The following is a 20,856-nucleotide window of genomic DNA, read 5'->3' on the forward strand; positions in this document are numbered from 1 at the left end:
TGTTAATAACAGTGAGGGTGATAATTGAGAAGGACATTAATAACAAAAATGATAATAATGTTATGAACAGTGAGGGTGATAATTGAGGGTGTTATTAATGATAATCATGTTAATAACGGTGAGGATGATAATTGAGGGGGATATTAATAACGATAATGTTAATAACGGTGAGGGTGATAATTGAGGGGGATATTAATGATGATAATGTTAATAACGGTGAGGGTGATAATTGAGGGGAGCGTTAATGATAATAATGTTAATAACGGTGAGGGTGATAATTGAGGGGGATATTAATGATGATAATGTTAATAACGGTGAGGGTGATAATTGAGGGGAGCGTTAATGATGATAATGTTATCAACGGTGAGGGTGATAATTGAGGGAGATGTTAATGATAATCCTGTTAATAAAGGTGAGGGTGATAACTGAGGGGGATTATATTAATTATAATAATGTTAATAACGGTGAGGGTGATAATTGAGGGGGATTATATTAATCATGATAATGTTAATAACAGTGAGGGTGATAATTGAGGGGGATATTAATGATAATAATGTTAATAACGGTGAGGGTGATAATTGAGGGGGATATTAATGATGATAATGTTAATAACGGTGAGGGTGATAATTGAGGGGGATATTAATGTTAATAATGTTAATAACAGTGAGGGTGATAATTGAGGGGGATATTAATGATAATAATGTTAATAACGGTGAGGGTGATAATTGAGGGGGATTATATTAATGATAATAATGTTAATAACAATGAGGGTGATAATTGAGGGGGATATTAATGATAATAATGTTATGAACAGTGAGGGTGATAATTGAGGGGGATATTAATGATAATAATGTTATTAACAGTGAGGGTGATAATTGAGGGGGATTATATTAATGATGATAATGTTAATAACAGTGAGGGTGATAATTGAGGGGGATATTAATGATAATAATGTTAATAACAGTGAGGGTGATAATTGAGAGGGATATTAATGATAATACTGTTAATAACGGTGAGGGTGATAATTGAGGGGGATATTAATGATAATAATGTTAATAACGGTGAGGATGATAATTGAGGGGGATATTCATGATAATAAAGTTAATAATGGTGAGGGTGATAATTGAGGGGGATATTAATGATGATAATGTTAATAACAGTGAGAGTGATAATTGAGGGAGATATTCATGATAATAATGTTAATAACAGTGAGGGTGATAATTGAGGGGGATTATATTAATGATGATAATGTTAATAACGGTGAGGGTGATAATTGAGGGGGATTATATTAATCATGATAATGTTAATAACAGTGAGGGTGATAATTGAGGGGGATATTAATGATAATAATGTTAATAACGGTGAGGGTGATAATTGAGGGGGATATTAATGATGATAATGTTAATAACGGTGAGGGTGATAATTGAGGGGGATATTAATGTTAATAATGTTAATAACAGTGAGGGTGATAATTGAGGGGGATTATATTAATGATAATAATGTTAATGACACTGAGGGTGATAATTGAGGGGGATATTTATGATAATAATGTTAATAAAGGTGAGGGTGATAATTGAGGGGATTATATTAATGATAATAATGTTAATAACAGTGAGGGTGATAATTGAGGGGTATATTAATGATAATAATGTTAATAACGGTGAGGGTGATAATTGAGGGGGATATTAATGATAATAATGTTATGAACAGTGAGGGTGATAATTGAGGGGGATTATATTAATGATAATAATGTTAATGACACTGAGGGTGATAATTGAGGGGGATATTTATGATAATAATGTTAATAAAGGTGAGGGTGATAATTGAGGGGATTATATTAATGATAATAATGTTAATAACAGTGAGGGTGATAATTGAGGGGTATATTAATGATAATAATGTTAATAACGGTGAGGGTGATAATTGAGGGGGATATTAATGATAATAATGTTAATAACAGTGAGGGTGATAATTGAGAAGGACATTAATAACAATAATGATAATAATGTTATGAACAGTGAGGGTGATAATTGAGGGTGTTATTAATGATAATCATGTTAATAACGGTGAGGATGATAATTGAGGGTGATATTAATAACGATAATGTTAATAACGGTGAGGGTGATAATTGAGGGGGATATTAATGATAATAATGTTAATAACGGTGAGGGTGATAATTGAGGGGGATATTAATGATGACAATGTTAATAACGGTGAGGGTTATAATTGAGGGGAGCGTTAATGATAATAATGTTATCAACGGTGAGGGGGATATTAATGATAATCCTGTTAATAACGGTGAGGGTGATGATTGAGGGGGATATTAATGATAGTAATGTTAATAACTGTGAGAGTGATAATTGAGGGGGACATTAATGATAATAATGTTAATAACGGTGAGGGTGATAATTGAGGGGGATAATAATGAAAATAATGTTAATAACGGTGAGGGTGATAATTGAGGGGGATTATATTAATGATGATAATGTTAATAACGGTGAGGGTGATAATTGAGGGGGATTATATTAATCATGATAATGTTAATAACAGTGAGGGTGATAATTGAGGGGGATTATATTAATGATGATAATGTTAATAACGGTGAGGGTGATAATTGAGGGGGATTATATTAATCATGATAATGTTAATAACAGTGAGGGTGATAATTGAGGGGGATATTAATGATAATAATGTTAATAACGGTGAGGGTGATAATTGAGGGGGATATTAATGATAATCATGTTAATAACGGTGAGGGTGATAATTGAGGAGGACATTAATAACAGTAATGTTAATAACGGTGAGGGTGATAATTGAAGGGAGTGTTAATGAAATAATGTGATCAATGGTGAGAGTGATAATTGAGGGTGATATTAATAACGATAATGATAATAATGTTATGAACAGTGAGGGTGATAATTGAGGGTGTTATTAATGATAATCATGTTAATAACGGTGAGGATGATAATTGAGGGTGATATTAATAACGATAATGTTAATAACGGTGAGGGTGATAATTGAGGGGGATATTAATGATAATAATGTTAATAACGGTGAGGATGATAATTGAGAGGTATATTAATGATAATAATGTTAATAACGGTGAGGGTGATAATTGAGGGGGATATTAATGATAATAATGTTAATAACAGTGAGGGTGATAATTGAGAAGGACATTAATAACAATAATGAGAATAATGTTATGAACAGTAAGGGTGATAATTGAGAGTGTTATTAATGATAATCATGTTAATAACGGTGAGGATGATAATTGAGGGTGATATTAATAACGATAATGTTAATAACGGTGAGGGTGATAATTGAGGGGAGCGTTAATGATAATAATGTTATCAACGGTGAGGGTGATAATTGAGGGGGATATTAATGATAATCCTGTTAATAAATGTGAGGGTGATAATTGAGGGGGATATTAATGTTAATAATGTTAATAACGGTGAGGGTGATAATTGAGGGGGATATTAATGATAATAATGTTAATAACGGTGAGGATGATAATTGAGGGGGATATTCATGATAATAAAGTTAATAATGGTGAGGGTGATAATTGAGGGGGATATTAATGATGATAATGTTAATAACAGTGAGAGTGATAATTGAGGGAGATATTCATGATAATAATGTTAATAACAGTGAGGGTGATAATTGAGGGGGATTATATTAATGATGATAATGTTAATAACGGTGAGGGTGATAATTGAGGGGGATTATATTAATCATGATAATGTTAATAACAGTGAGGGTGATAATTGAGGGGGATATTAATGATAATAATGTTAATAACGGTGAGGGTGATAATTGAGGGGGATATTAATGTTAATAATGTTAATAACGGTGAGGGTGATAATTGAGCGGGGTATAAATTTGGTAATAATGTTATAACCAGTAAGAGTGATAATTCAAGGGGGTATTAATGATAATAATGTTAATAACAGTGAGTATGATAGTTCAGAGGGTTATTAATGTGATCATGTTGTAAACGCTGGGAGTGATAATTGAAGGGATATCAATGCCAGCGTTGGTGCTGGGTTGGACAAGGTGGCCGAGTGGTTAAAGCGATGGATTGCTAATCCATTGTGCTCTGCACGTGTGGGTTCGAATCCCATCCTTGTCGGCCCTTTCTTACGTGCTTGGTGCTGTTCCCCCTCACAGACACACATGTTGATGGCGCTGGTTTACATCCACGCCTTTTAGGGGTGGCTCAGTGGTTAGCACAGCGCCACGGACCCAGGTTCGATCCCAGCCTTGAGTGACAATCTGTCAGGAGTTTGCACATTTTCTCTGCGTCTGTGTGGGTTTCCTCCCACAATCCAAAGGTGTGCAGGTGAGATGAATTGGCCATGCTGAATTGCCCATAGAATTAGATGCATTAGTCAGGAGTAAATGTGGGGAATGGGGCTGGGTGGGTTACTCTTCAGAGGGTTGGTGCGTTCTTGTTGGGCCGAATGGCTTGTTTCGATACTGTAGGGAATCTTATCTAATGTAAGGATCATTGAGGGAGTTAATGATGATAATATTAATAATGGTGAGGGTGATAATTGGGCGGTTATTAATGATAATAATGTTATGAACAGTGAGGGTGATAATTAAGGGGGATATTAATGATAATAATGTTAATAACAATGAGGGTGATACTTGAGGGGGATATTAATGATAATAATGTTAATAATAGTGAGGGTGATAATTGAGGGGGATTATATTAATGATAATAATGTTAATAACAATGAGGGTGATACTTGAGGGGGATATTAATGATAATAATGTTAATAATAGTGAGGGTGATAATTGAGGGGGATTATATTAATGATAATAATGTTAATAACGGTGAGGGTGATAATTGAGGGGGATATTAATGATAATAATGTTAATAACGGTGAGGGTGATAATTGAGGGTGTTATTAATGATAATCATGTTAATAACGGTGAGGATGATAATTGAGGGGGATATTAATAACGGTGAGGGTGATAATTGAGGGGGATATTAATGATGATAATGTTAATAACGGTGAGGGTGATAATTGAGGGGAGCGTTAATGATAATAATGTTATCAATGGTGAGGGTGATAATTGAGGGGGATATTAATGATAATCCTGTTAATAAAGGTGAGGGTGATAATTGAGGGAGATATTAATGATAATCCTTTTAATAACGGTGAGGGTGATAATTGAGGGGTATATTAATGATAATAATGTTAATAACGGTGAGGGTGATAACTGAGGGGGATATTAATGATAGTAATGTTAATAACGGTGAGGGTGACAATTGAGGGGATTATATGAATGATAATAATGTTAATAACGGTGAGGGTTATAATTGAGGGGATTATATTAATGATAATAATGTTAATGACACTGAGGGTGATAATTGAGAGGGATATTTATGATAATAATGTTAATAAAGGTGATGGTGATAATTGAGGGGATTATATTAATGATAATAATGTTAATAACAGTGAGGGTGATAATTGAGGGGTATATTAATGATAATAATGTTAATAACGGTGAGGGTGATAATTGAGGGGGATATTAATGATAATAATGTTAATAACAGTGAGGGTGATAATTGAGAAGGACATTAATAACAAAAATGATAATAATGTTATGAACAGTGAGGGTGATAATTGAGGGTGTTATTAATGATAATCATGTTAATAACGGTGAGGATGATAATTGAGGGGGATATTAATAACGATAATGTTAATAACGGTGAGGGTGATAATTGAGGGAGATATTAATGATGATAATGTTAATAACGGTGAGGGTGATAATTGAGGGGAGCGTTAATGATAATAATGTTAATAACGGTGAGGGTGATAATTGAGGGGGATATTAATGATGATAATGTTAATAACGGTGAGGGTGATAATTGAGGGGAGCGTTAATGATGATAATGTTATCAACGGTGAGGGTGATAATTGAGGGAGATGTTAATGATAATCCTGTTAATAAAGGTGAGGGTGATAACTGAGGGGGATTATATTAATTATAATAATGTTAATAACGGTGAGGGTGATAATTGAGGGGGATTATATTAATCATGATAATGTTAATAACAGTGAGGGTGATAATTGAGGGGGATATTAATGATAATAATGTTAATAACGGTGAGGGTGATAATTGAGGGGGATATTAATGATGATAATGTTAATAACGGTGAGGGTGATAATTGAGGGGGATATTAATGTTAATAATGTTAATAACAGTGAGGGTGATAATTGAGGGGGATATTAATGATAATAATGTTAATAACGGTGAGGGTGATAATTGAGGGGGATTATATTAATGATAATAATGTTAATAACAATGAGGGTGATAATTGAGGGGGATATTAATGATAATAATGTTATGAACAGTGAGGGTGATAATTGAGGGGGATATTAATGATAATAATGTTATTAACAGTGAGGGTGATAATTGAGGGGGATTATATTAATGATGATAATGTTAATAACAGTGAGGGTGATAATTGAGGGGGATATTAATGATAATAATGTTAATAACAGTGAGGGTGATAATTGAGAGGGATATTAATGATAATAATGTTAATAACGGTGAGGGTGATAATTGAGGGGGATATTAATGATAATAATGTTAATAACGGTGAGGATGATAATTGAGGGGGATATTCATGATAATAAAGTTAATAATGGTGAGGGTGATAATTGAGGGGGATATTAATGATGATAATGTTAATAACAGTGAGAGTGATAATTGAGGGAGATATTCATGATAATAATGTTAATAACAGTGAGGGTGATAATTGAGGGGGATTATATTAATGATGATAATGTTAATAACGGTGAGGGTGATAATTGAGGGGGATTATATTAATCATGATAATGTTAATAACAGTGAGGGTGATAATTGAGGGGGATATTAATGATAATAATGTTAATAACGGTGAGGGTGATAATTGAGGGGGATATTAATGATGATAATGTTAATAACGGTGAGGGTGATAATTGAGGGGGATATTAATGTTAATAATGTTAATAACAGTGAGGGTGATAATTGAGGGGGATTATATTAATGATAATAATGTTAATAACAATGAGGGTGATAATTGAGGGGGATATTAATGATAATAATGTTATGAACAGTGAGGGTGATAATTGAGGGGGATTATATTAATGATAATAATGTTAATGACACTGAGGGTGATAATTGAGGGGGATATTTATGATAATAATGTTAATAAAGGTGAGGGTGATAATTGAGGGGATTATATTAATGATAATAATGTTAATAACAGTGAGGGTGATAATTGAGGGGTATATTAATGATAATAATGTTAATAACAGTGAGAGTGATAATTAAGGGGGATATTAATGATAATAATGTTAATAACGGTGAGGGTGATAGTTGAGGGGGATATTAACGATAATAATGTTATCAACGGTGAGGGTGATAATTGAGGGGGATATTAATAACAATAATGTTAATAACAATGAGGGTGATAATTGAGGGGGATAATAATGATAATAATGTTAATAACGGTGAGGGTGATAATTGAGGGGGATTATATTAATGATGATAATGTTAATAACAGTGAGGGTGATAATTGAGGGGGATATTAATGATGATAATGTTAATAACGGTGAGGGTGATAATTGAGGGGGATATTAATGTTAATAATGTTAATAACAGTGAGGGTGATAATTAAGGGGGATATTAATGATAATAATGTTAATAACGGTGAGGGTGATAATTGAGGGGGATTATATTAATGATAATAATGTTAATAACAATGAGGGTGATACTTGAGGGGGATATTAATGATAATAATGTTAATAATAGTGAGGGTGATAATTGAGGGGGATTATATTAATGATAATAATGTTAATAACGGTGAGGGTGATAATTGAGGGGGATATTAACGATGATAATGTTAATAACGGTGAGGGTGATAATTGAGGGGGATATTAATGATGACAATGTTAATAACGGTGAGGGTTATAATTGAGGGGAGCGTTAATGATAATAATGTTATCAACGGTGAGGGTGATAATTGAGGGGGATATTAATGATAATCCTGTTAATAACGGTGAGGGTGATGATTGAGGGGGATATTAATGATAGTAATGTTAATAACTGTGAGAGTGATAATTGAGGGGGACATTAATGATAATAATGTTAATAACGGTGAGGGTGATAATTGAGGGGGATAATAATGAAAATAATGTTAATAACGGTGAGGGTGATAATTGAGGGGGATATTAATGATAATCATGTTAATAACGGTGAGGGTGATAATTGAGGAGGACATTAATAACAGTAATGTTAATAACGGTGAGGGTGATAATTGAAGGGAGTGTTAATGAAATAATGTGATCAATGGTGAGAGTGATAATTGAGGGTGATATTAATAACGATAATGATAATAATGTTATGAACAGTGAGGGTGATAATTGAGGGTGTTATTAATGATAATCATGTTAATAACGGTGAGGATGATAATTGAGGGTGATATTAATAACGATAATGTTAATAACGGTGAGGGTGATAATTGAGGGGGATATTAATGATAATAATGTTAATAACGGTGAGGGTGATAATTGAGGGGGATATTAATGATGACAATGTTAATAACGGTGAGGGTTATAATTGAGGGGAGCGTTAATGATAATAATGTTATCAACGGTGAGGGTGATAATTGAGGGGGATATTAATGATAATCCTGTTAATAACGGTGAGGGTGATGATTGAGGGGGATATTAATGATAGTAATGTTAATAACTGTGAGAGTGATAATTGAGGGGGACATTAATGATAATAATGTTAATAACGGTGAGGGTGATAATTGAGGGGGATAATAATGAAAATAATGTTAATAACGGTGAGGGTGATAATTGAGGAGGACATTAATAACAGTAATGTTAATAACGGTGAGGGTGATAATTGAAGGGAGTGTTAATGAAATAATGTGATCAATGGTGAGAGTGATAATTGAGGGTGATATTAATAACGATAATGATAATAATGTTATGAACAGTGAGGGTGATAATTGAGGGTGTTATTAATGATAATCATGTTAATAACGGTGAGGATGATAATTGAGGGTGATATTAATAACGATAATGTTAATAACGGTGAGGGTGATAATTGAGGGGGATATTAATGATAATAATGTTAATAACGGTGAGGATGATAATTGAGAGGTATATTAATGATAATAATGTTAATAACGGTGAGGGTGATAATTGAGGGGGATATTAATGATAATAATGTTAATAACAGTGAGGGTGATAATTGAGAAGGACATTAATAACAATAATGAGAATAATGTTATGAACAGTAAGGGTGATAATTGAGAGTGTTATTAATGATAATCATGTTAATAACGGTGAGGATGATAATTGAGGGTGATATTAATAACGATAATGTTAATAACGGTGAGGGTGATAATTGAGGGGGATATTAATGATGATAATGTTAATAACGGTGAGGGTGATAATTGAGGGGAGCGTTAATGATAATAATGTTATCAACGGTGAGGGTGATAATTGAGGGGGATATTAATGATAATCCTGTTAATAAATGTGAGGGTGATAATTGAGGGGGATATTAATGATAGTAATGTTAATAACCGTGAGAGTGATAATTGAGGGGGACATTAATGATAATAATGTTAATAACAGTGAGGGTGATAATTGAGGGGAATAATAATGAAAATAATGTTAATAACGGTGAGGGTGATAATTGAGGGGGATATTAATGATAATCCTGTTAATAACGGTGAGGGTGATAATTGAGGCGGTATTATTGATAATAATGTTAATAACGGTGAGGGTGATAATTGAGGGGGATATTGATGATAATGTTAATAACAGTGAGGGTGATAATTGAGGGGGGTATTAATGATAATAATGTTAATCACGTTGAGGGTGATAATTGAGGGGGATATTGATGGTAATAATGTTAATAACAGTGAGGGTGATAATTGAGGAGGGGGATATTAATGAGAATAATGTTAATAACCATGAGGGTGATAATTGAGGGGATTATATTAATGATAATAATGTTAATAACCATGAGGGTGATAATTGAGGTGATTATATAAATGATAATGTTAATTACGGTGAGGGTGATAATTGAGGGGGATATTAATGATAATAACGTTAATAACGGTGAGGGAGATAATTCAGGGGGTTATTTGGGCGGCACGGTGGCACAGTGGTTAGCACTGCTGTCTCACAGCGCCAGAGACCCTGGTTCAATTCCCACCTCAGGCGACTGACTGTGTGGAGTTTGCACGTTCTCCCCGTGTCTGCGTGGGTTTCCTCCGGGTGCTGCGGTTTCCTCCCACAGTCCAAAGATGTGCAGGCCAGGTGAATTGGCCATGCTAAATTGCCCGTAGTGTTAGGTAAGGGGCAAATGTGAGGGTATGGGTGGGTTTCGCTTCGGCGGGTCGGTGTGGACTTGTTGGGCCCAAGGGCCTGTTTCCACACTGTAAGTAATCTAATCTAATGATAATCATGTTATAAACTGTGAGAGTGATAATTGAGGGGGTTATAAATGATAATAATGTTAATGGTGAGGGTGATAATTGAAAGAGATATTAAGACCATAAGACGTAGGAGTGGAAGTAAGGCCATTCGGCCCATCGAGTACACTCCGCCATTCAATCATGGCTGATGGGCATTTCAACTCCACTTACCCGCATTCTCCCCGTAGCCCTTAATTCCTTGTGACATCAAGAATCCATCAATCTCGGCCTTGAAGACATTTAGCGTCCCAGCCTCCACTGCACTCTGTGGCAATGAATTCCACAGGCCCACCACTCTCTGGCTGAAGAAATGTCTCCGCATTTCTGTTCTGAATTGACCCCCTCTTATTCTACGGTTGTGCCCACAGGTCCTAGTCTCCTCGCCTAACGGAAACAATTTCCTAGCGTCCACCCTTTCCAAGCCATGTATTATCTTGTAAGTTACTAGTAGATCTCCACTAAATCTTCTAAACTCCAATGAATACAATCCCAGGATCCTCAGCCGTTCCTCATATGTTAGACCAACCATTCCAGAGATCATCCATGTGAATCTCTGCTGGACAGCCTCCAGTGCCAGTATGTCCTTCCTGAGGTGTGGGGACCAAAACTGGACACAGTGCTCCAAATGGGGCCTAACCAGAGCTTTATAACGTCTCAGTAGCACATCGATGCTTTTATATTCCAACCCTCTTGAGATAAATGACAACATTGCATTCGCTTTCTTAATCACGGACTGAACCTGCATGTTTACCTTTACAGAATCCTCGACTAGCGTTCCCAGATCCCTTTGTATTTTGGCTTTATGAATTTTCTCACCGTTTATAAAGTGGTCCATGCTTGGATTCTTTTTTCCAAAGTGCAAGACCTCGCATTTCCTCACTTTGAACTTCATCAGCCATTTCCTGGACCACTCTCCCAGACTGTCGAGATCCTTCTGCAGCCTCCCCACTTCCTCAGTACTACCTGCCTGTCCACCGTACTTGGTATCATCCGCAAACTTCGCTAGAATGCCCCCAGTCCCTTCATCCAGATCATTAATATATAACGTGAACAGCTGCGGCCCCAACACTGAACCCTGAGGGACACCGCTTGTCACCGGCTGCCATTCCGAAAAAGAACCTGTTATCCCAACTCTCTGCCTTCTGTCAGACAGCCAATCCTCAATCCATACCAGTAGCTCACCTCGAACAACATTAATGACAATAATGTTATAACAGTCATGGTGATAATTCAGGGGGTTGTAAATATGGTAATAATATTATAAACAGTGAGAGTGATAACTGGGGGGTTATTAATGATAATAATGTTAAAGGTGAGGGTGATAATTGAGGCGATATTAATGGCGCAGTTGCTGGATTGGACAAGGTGGCCGAGTGGTTAAGGTGATTGATTGCTAATCCATTGTTCTCTGCACGCGTGGGTTCGAATCCCATGCTTGTTGGCCCTTTCTTAAGCATTTGGTGCTGTTTCGCCTCCCAGGGAAATGCAGGGAGCGGGTTTCCATCCACCCATTTAAGGGGTGGCGCAGTGGTTAGCACAGCGCCACGGTCCCAGGCTCGATCCCAGCCCCGGGTGACGATCTGTCAGGAGTTTGCACATTCACCCCGTGTCTGTGTGGGTTTCCTCCCACAATCCAAAGGTGTGCAGGTGAGATGAATTGGCCATGCTGAATTGCCCATAGAATTAGATGCATTAGTCAGGAGTAAATGTGGGGAATGGGGCTGGGTGGGTTACTCTTCAGAGGGTTGGTGCGTTCTTGTTGGGCCGAATGGCTTGTTTCAATACTGTACGGAATCTTATCTAATGTAATGATAATTGAGGGGGATATTAATGTTAATAACGGTGAGGGTGATCATTGAGGGAGTTAATGATGATAATAATGTTAACAATGGTGAGGGTGATAATTGAGGGGGATTATATTAATGATAATAATGTTAATAACGGTGAGGGTGATCATTGAGGGAGTTAATGATGATAATAATGTTAACAATGGTGAGGGTGATAATTGAGGGGGATTATATTAATGATAATAATGTTAATAACAGTGAGGGTGATAATTGAGGGGGATTATATTAATGATAATAATGTTAATAACGGTGAGGGTGATAATTGAGGGGGATATTAACGATAATAATGTTAATAACGGTGAGGGTGATAATTGAGGGGGATTATATTAATGATGATAATGTTAATAACAGTGAGTGTGATAATTGAGGGGGATATTAATGATGATAATGTTAATAACGGTGAGGGTGATAATTGAGGGGGATATTAATGTTAATAATGTTAATAACAGTGAGGGTGATAATTAAGGGGGATATTAATGATAATAATGTTAATAACGGTGAGGGTGATAATTGAGGGGGATTATATTAATGATAATAATGTTAATAACAATGAGGGTGATACTTGAGGGGGATATTAATGATAATAATGTTAATAATAGTGAGGGTGATAATTGAGGGGGATTATATTAATGATAATAATGTTAATAACGGTGAGGGTGATAATTGAGGGGGATATTAACGATGATAATGTTAATAACGGTGAGGGTGATAATTGAGGGGGATATTAATGATGATAATGTTAATAACGGTGAGGGTGATAATTGAGGGGGATATTAATGATGATAATATTAATAACAGTGAGGGTGATAATTGAGGGGGATATTAATGATAATAATGTTAATAACAGTGAGGATGATAATTGAGGGGGATATTAATGATAATAATGTTAATAACGGTGAGGGTGATAATTGAGGGGGATATTAATGATGATAATGTTAATAACGGTGAGGGTGATAATTGAGGGGGATATTAATGTTAATAATGTTAATAACGGTGAGGGTGATAATTGAGCGGGGTATAAATTTGGTAATAATGTTATAACCAGTAAGAGTGATAATTCAGGGGGGTATTAATGATAATAATGTTAATAACAGTGAGTATGATAGTTCAGAGGGTTATTAATGTGATCATGTTGTAAACGCTGGGAGTGATAATTGAAGGGATATCAATGCCCGCCTCGCTGCTGGGTTGGACAAGGTGGCCGAGTGGTTAAGGCGATGGATTGCTAATCCATTGTGCTCTGCACGTGTGGGTTCGAATCCCATCTTTGTCGGCCCTTTCTTACGTGCTTGGTGCTGTTCCCCCTCACAGACACACATGTTGATGGCGCTGGTTTACATCCACGCCTTTTAGGGGTGGCTCAGTGGTTAGCACAGCGCCACGGACCCAGGTTCGATCCCAGCCTTGGGTGACAATCTATCAGGAGTTTGCACATTTTCTCTGCGTCTGTGTGGGTTTCCTCCCACAATCCAAAGGTGTGCAGGTGAGATGAATTGGCCATGCTGAATTGCCCATAGAATTAGATGCATTAGTCAGGAGTAAATGTGGGGAATGGGGCTGGGTGGGTTACTCTTCAGAGGGTTGGTGCGTTCTTGTTGGGCCGAATGGCTTGTTTCGATACTGTAGGGAATCTTATCTAATGTAAGGATCATTGAGGCAGTTAATGATGATAATATTAATAATGGTGAGGGTGATAATTGGGGGGTTATTAATGGTAATAATGTTATGAACAGTGAGGGTGATAATTAAGGGGGATATTAATGATAATAATGTTAATAATGGTGAGGGTGATAATTGAGGGGGATTATATTAATGATAATAATGTTAATAACAATGAGGGTGATACTTGAGGGGGATATTAATGATAATAATGTTAATAATAGTGAGGGTGATAATTGAGGGGGATTATATTAATGATAATAATGTTAATAACGGTGAGGGTGATAATTGAGGGGGATATTAATGATAATAATGTTAATAACGGTGAGGGTGATAATTGAGGGTGTTATTAATGATAATCATGTTAATAACGGTGAGGATGATAATTGAGGGGGATATTAATAACGGTGAGGGTGATAATTGAGGGGGATATTAATGATGATAATGTTAATAACGGTGAGGGTGATAATTGAGGGGAGCGTTAATGATAATAATGTTATCAATGGTGAGGGTGATAATTGAGGGGGATATTAATGATAATCCTGTTAATAAAGGTGAGGGTGATAATTGAGGGAGATATTAATGATAATCCTTTTAATAACGGCGAGGGTGATAACTGAGGGGGATATTAATGATAGTAATGTTAATAATGGTGAGGGTGACAATTGAGGGGATGATATGAATGATAATAATGTTAATAACGGTGAGGGTTATAATTGAGGGGATTATATTAATGATAATAATGTTAATGACACTGAGGGTGATAATTGAGAGGGATATTTATGATAATAATGTTAATAAAGGTGATGGTGATAATTGAGGGGATTATATTAATGATAATAATGTTAATAACAGTGAGGGTGATAATTGAGGAGTATATTAATGATAATAATGTTAATAACAGTGAGGGTGATAATTGAGGGGGATATTAATGATAATAATGTTAATAACAGTGAGGGTGATAATTGAGAAGGACATTAATAACAAAAATGATAATAATGTTATGAACAGTGAGGGTGATAATTGAGGGTGTTATTAATGATAATCATGTTAATAACGGTGAGGATGATAATTGAGGGGGATATTAATAACGATAATGTTAATAACGGTGAGGGTGATAATTGAGGGGGATATTAATGATGATAATGTTAATAACGGTGAGGGTGATAATTGAGGGTGATATTAATGTTAATAATGTTAATAACAGTGAGGGTGATAATTGAGGGGGATATTAATGATAATAATGTTAATAACGGTGAGGGTGATAATTGAGGGGGATTATATTAATGATAATAATGTTAATAACAATGAGGGTGATAATTGAGGGGGATATTAATGATAATAATGTTAATAACAGTGAGGGTGATAATTGAGGGGGATATTAATGATAATAATGTTAATAACAGTGAGGGTGATAATTGAGAGGGATATTAATGATAATAATGTTAATAACGGTGAGGGTGATAATTGAGGGGGATATTAATGATAATAAAGTTAATAACGGTGAGGGTGATAATTGAGGGGGATATTAATGATAATAAAGTTAATAACGGTGAGGGTGATAATTGAGGGGGATATTAATAACGATAATGTTAATAACAGTGAGAGTGATAATTGAGGGAGATATTCATGATAATAATGTTAATAACAGTGAGGGTGATAATTGAGGGGGATTATATTAATGATGATAATGTTAATAACGGTGAGGGTGATAATTGAGGGGGATTATATTAATGATGATAATGTTAATAACAGTGAGGGTGATAATTGAGAGGGATTATATTAATGATAATAATGTTAATAACAGTGAGGGTGATAATTGAGGGGGGTTATATTAATGATAATAATGTTAATAACAGTGAGGGTGATAATTGAGGGGGGTTATATTAATGATGATAATGTTAATAACAGTGAGGGTGATAATTGAGGGGGGTTATATTAATGATAATAATGTTAATAACAGTGAGGGTGATAATTGAGGGGGATTATATTAATGATAATAATGTTAATAACAGTGAGGGTGATAATTGAGGGGGGTTATATTAATGATGATAATGTTAATAACAGTGAGGGTGATAATTGAGAGGGATTATATTAATGATAATAATGTTAATAACAGTGAGGGTGATAATTGAGGGGGATTATATTAATGATAATAATGTTAATAACAGTGAGGGTGATAATTGAGGGGGGTTATATTAATGATGATAATGTTAATAACAGTGAGGGTGATAATTGAGGGGGGTTATATTAATGATGATAATGTTAATAACAGTGAGGGTGATAATTGAGGGGGGTTATATTAATGATAATAATGTTAATAACAGTGAGGGTGATAATTGAGGGGGATTATATTAATGATGATAATGTTAATAACAGTGAGGGTGATAATTGAGGGGGGTTATATTAATGATAATAATGTTAATAACAGTGAGGGTGATAATTGAGGGGATTATATTAATGATAATAATGTTAACCACAGTGAGGGTGATAATTGAGAGGGATTATATTAATGATAATAATGTTTATAACAGTGAGGGTGATAATTGAGGGGGGTTATATTAATGATAATAATGTTAATAACAGTGAGGGTGATAATTGAGGGGGGTTATATTAATGATGATAGTGTTAATAACAGTGAGGGTGATAATTGAGGGGATTATATTAATGAAAATAATGTTAATAACAGTGAGGGTGATAATTGAGGGGGGTTATATTAATGATGATAATGTTAATAACAGTGAGGGTGATAATTGAGGGGGATTATATTAATGATAATAATGTTAATAACAGTGAGGGTGATAATTGAGGGGGATTATATTAATGATAATAATGTTAATAACAGTGAGGGTGATAATTGAGGGGGGTTATATTAATGATAATAATGTTAATAACAGTGAGGGTGATAATTGAGGGGGGTTATATTAATGATGATAATGTTAATAACAGTGAGGGTGATAATTGAGAGGGATTATATTAATGATAATAATGTTAATAACAGTGAGGGTGATAATTGAGGGGGATTATATTAATGATAATAATGTTAATAACAGTGAGGGTGATAATTGAGGGGGGTTATATTAATGATGATAATGTTAATAACAGTGAGGGTGATAATTGAGGGGGGTTATATTAATGATGATAATGTTAATAACAGTGAGGGTGATAATTGAGAGGGATTATATTAATGATAATAATGTTAATAACAGTGAGGGTGATAATTGTGTTGAATGTTTTGCTGCAGTCAGGCACTGGGCTAGCCACCTATACGCCCCAACCTGGTTGAAGTTAGGGGTAAATCATGGGTGGTTTTAAATGGTCAGGTTGACCTTGTGCCCTTCTCAGTGGGGCGATAGTGTCTTCTCCTGGGGGTTACTAGCCCTGGGCTCTGTCTGTGTTGATTTATTTTGTTTTGTTTGTTGTTTTCCCTCTCTCATCCCGGGGAAGCAGGCGGTGCGGCGGGCACCTGGGCGATCCGAAGGACCCCGAGGAGACAAGATGGCGGCGGCGCGGCGTCGGTGAAAAAAAAAACCCTCACGTTTCAACAAAATCGAAACGGAGAGACCGTCCCGCGGCCGGGAGACCCCGGGGGTCGGGGGGAGTGAGAGAGAGCAGCAGCGGCAGCGGCGGTACCACCCCCTCGTCCCAGTGTCCGTCTCTCGGTCACACTGCCCCGCCCCGCCCCGCCCGGGCCCATCATGGAGGTGATCGAAGGATGCCGCCTCCCCGTCCTCCGGAGGAACCAGGAGAATGAGGACGAGTGGCGTGAGTACCCGACATGGCGGGGCCTGCCGCCTCACGGCAAGGCCATGGGGGCGTGCAGTACCTCCTCCAGGGCATTGGGGGGCGCTGCCATTGGAAATACTGGTGTGTGTTACCTCCTCCAGGGCATTGGGGGGCGCTGCCATTGGAAATACTGGTGTGTGTTACCTCCTCCAGGGCATTGGGGGGCGCTGCCATTGGAAATACTGGTGTGTGTTACCTCCTCCAGGGCATTGGGGGGCGCTGCCATTGGAAATACTGGTGTGTGTTACCTCCTCCAGGGCATTGGGGGGCGCTGCCATTGGAAATACTGGTGTGTGTTACCTCCTCCAGGGCATTGGGGGGCGCTGCCATTGGAAATACTGGTGTGTGTTACCTCCAGGGCATTGGGGGCGCTGCCATTGGTAATACTCGTGTGTGTTACCACCTCCAAGGCCATTGGGGGCGCTGCCACTGGAAATACACATGTGTGTATTACCACCTCCAAGGCCATTGGGGGCGCTACCATTCAAAATACCCGTGTGTCTTACCTCCTCCAGGCTATTGGGGGCACTCCCATTCAAAATACACGTATGTGTTACCACCTCCAGGGCATTGGGGGACGCTCCCATTGGAAATACACATGTGTGTTACCTTCTGCAGGCCATTGGGGGCACTGCCATTGGAAATACATGTGTGTGTTACTTCCTCCAGGGCATTGGGGGTGCTCACATTGGAAATATTCGTGTGTGTTACCTCCTCCAGACCATTGGGGGGGTGCTCCCATTGGAAATACTTGCATGTGTTACCTCCTCCAGGCCATTGGGGGTGCTGCAATTCAAAATACTCGTGTGTGTTTCCTCCTCCAGGGCATTGGGGGTGCTCCCATTGGAAATACACGTGTGTGTTACCTCCTCCAAGGCCACTGGGGGCGCTGCCATTCGAAATGCTCGTGTATGTTACCTCCTCCAGGCCATTGGGGGCGCTGCCATTGGAAATACACATGTGCGTTACCTCCTCCAGGCCATTGGGGGACACTCCCATTGGAAATACTCGTGTGTGTTACCACCTCCAGGGCAATGGGGGGGCGCTCCCATTGGAAATACACGTGTGTGTTACCTCCTCCAAGGCCACTGGGGGCGCTGCCATTCGAAATACACGTGTGCGTTACCTCCTCCAGGCCATTGGGGGACACTCCCATTGGAAATACACGTGTGCGTTACCTCCTCCAGGCCATTGGGGGCGCTGCCATTGGAAATACTCGTGTGCGTTACCTCCTCCAGGGCAATTGGGGGGGGCGCTCCCATTGGAAAAACCCGTATACTTTACCTCTTCCAGGGCATTGGGGGGTGCTCCCATTGGAAAAACTTGTGTGCGTTACCTCCTCCAGGTCATTAGGGGGTGCTACCATTGGAAATACTCATGCGCGTTACCTCCTCCAGGCCATTGGGAGTGCTCCCATGGGAAATACCTGAGTGCAGTACCTTTTCCAAGTCACTGGGGGGCACTCCCAGTGGAAATACCTGCTGGTGCTCCCTTCTCCAGGCCATGGTGGGGGTGCTCCTGTTGGAATACCTGTTTGCGCTGCCTCCTCCAGGCCATTTGAGGTGTGCTCCTGTTGATAATACTGAGTGCGCTGCCTCCTCCAGGCCACTGGGGGGATGCTCCCATTCTCTGACCTGAGAGCTAAGGAGTGATACCTCCTTCAGTACACAGTGGGGTTGCTCCCATTATAACTCCCTGGATGTGATACTTCCTCCATGTTCTGCAGAGGTCTTCATTTGGATCTTGAGAGAGTGTAGCACTTCCTCCAGGATCTGGGGCGCAGGCTCCCATTGGAACTCCCCAAATGTGAAATCTCCTCCAGGACACGGTAGGGTTGGTGGAGCTTCCACTGGATCTCTCAAAATGCAGTACCGTCTCCAGGCCATGAGTGACCTTCCCAATGGATTTTCTTGTTTCTGGTCATAAGGGGTGCTCCCACTGGATCCACGGGGTCCAAAAGCTGTTCCTGGTTTTGAGAGGTGTTGCCCCACTGGAACTGCTGTGGTGTAATACCTCTTCCCTTCCACCCTAAAACTATGCTCTCTCGTGATTGACCCCCTCAACCAAGGGGAACAGCCTCGCTCCTCACCCTGTCCATACCCATCATCATCTTATCCAGCTCAGTCATGTCCCCCCTCAGTCTGCTGCCTCTAAAGATAACAGTCCAAGACTCTCCCGTTTCTCCTTATAGCTCAGTTTCTCCATCCCGGGCAACATCCTGGTGAACCCCTCTAACACTGTCACATCCTTCCTGTAGTGAGGCACCCTGAACTGCCCACAGTACTCCAGCTGGGGTCTAACTAACACTCTGTATTGCTCCAATATCACCTCCTTGCTGTTATACTCTAAGCCATGACTGATGAAAGCAAGTGTCCCACATGCCACCTTAACTATAAATGCTGGAGAGCACAGGGGGTCAGACAGCATCTGTGGAGAAAGAACAAGCTAACATTTTAATTCTAGATGGCTTCCCAGAATTCACAAACCAGCCTGCCCCGGTTGGCCCATTGTATCAGCCTGTTCCTGCCCCACCGAGCTCATTTCCTCCTACCTTGACTCCATCCTCTCTCCACTTGTCCAGAACCTTCCCCACTACATCCGTGATTCCCTGCCATATTGACAATTTCCAGTTCCCTGGCCCGAACTGCCTCCTGTTCACCGTGGATGTCCAATCCCTCTATACCTCCATTCCCCACCAGGACGCTCTGAGAACTCTCAGCCTCTACCTTGACCAGAGACTGAACGATCCCCATCCATCACCACCCTCCTCTGCATTCCTGAACTTGTTCTGTCCCTGAACAATTTCTCCTTTAAATCATCTCACTTCTGCCAAGTCCCAGGAGTGGCTACGGGTACCCGTATGGGTCCCAGTTTTGCCTGCGTCTTTCTGGGGGATGCGGAACAATCCTTGGCTACGGGAACCCGTATGGGTCCCAGTTTTGCCTGCGTCTTTCTGGGGGATGCGGAACAATCCTTGTTCCAGTCTCACGCTAGCTTCCTCCCATAACTCTCTTTCTCAGTACATCAACAACTGCTTCAGTGCCACTTCGTGCTCCTTCC

General features: G+C 38.4%; 1 protein-coding gene and 3 non-coding genes across 11 annotated transcripts in view; all 4 read left to right on the forward strand.

The window, feature by feature from the left end:
* The first annotated feature begins 4,050 nt into the window (after positions 1-4,050).
* On the forward strand, positions 4,051-4,132 carry trnas-gcu (transfer RNA serine (anticodon GCU)). The gene has a single exon. It is a non-coding gene; the product is annotated as a tRNA-Ser (tRNA).
* A 7,731-nt stretch (positions 4,133-11,863) lies between these two features.
* Positions 11,864-11,945, forward strand: trnas-gcu (transfer RNA serine (anticodon GCU)). The gene has a single exon. It is a non-coding gene; the product is annotated as a tRNA-Ser (tRNA).
* Positions 11,946-13,542: 1,597 nt separating this feature from the next.
* On the forward strand, positions 13,543-13,624 carry trnas-gcu (transfer RNA serine (anticodon GCU)). The gene has a single exon. It is a non-coding gene; the product is annotated as a tRNA-Ser (tRNA).
* A 3,868-nt stretch (positions 13,625-17,492) lies between these two features.
* LOC132836230 (histone acetyltransferase KAT5) overlaps positions 17,493-20,856 on the forward strand; it is a 64,416-nt gene continuing 61,052 nt past the window's right edge. For all 8 annotated transcript variants that reach the window (XM_060855561.1, XM_060855562.1, XM_060855565.1 and 5 more), the window contains exon 1: positions 17,493-17,775. In XM_060855561.1, the coding sequence (XP_060711544.1) occupies positions 17,709-17,775 (67 nt within the window). In that variant the 5' untranslated portion in view covers positions 17,493-17,708. The remainder of the gene's footprint in view (positions 17,776-20,856) is intronic.

The sequence above is a fragment of the Hemiscyllium ocellatum genome, chromosome 46 (genome assembly GCF_020745735.1).
Source record: "Hemiscyllium ocellatum isolate sHemOce1 chromosome 46, sHemOce1.pat.X.cur, whole genome shotgun sequence".
Lineage (NCBI taxonomy): Eukaryota > Metazoa > Chordata > Chondrichthyes > Orectolobiformes > Hemiscylliidae > Hemiscyllium > Hemiscyllium ocellatum.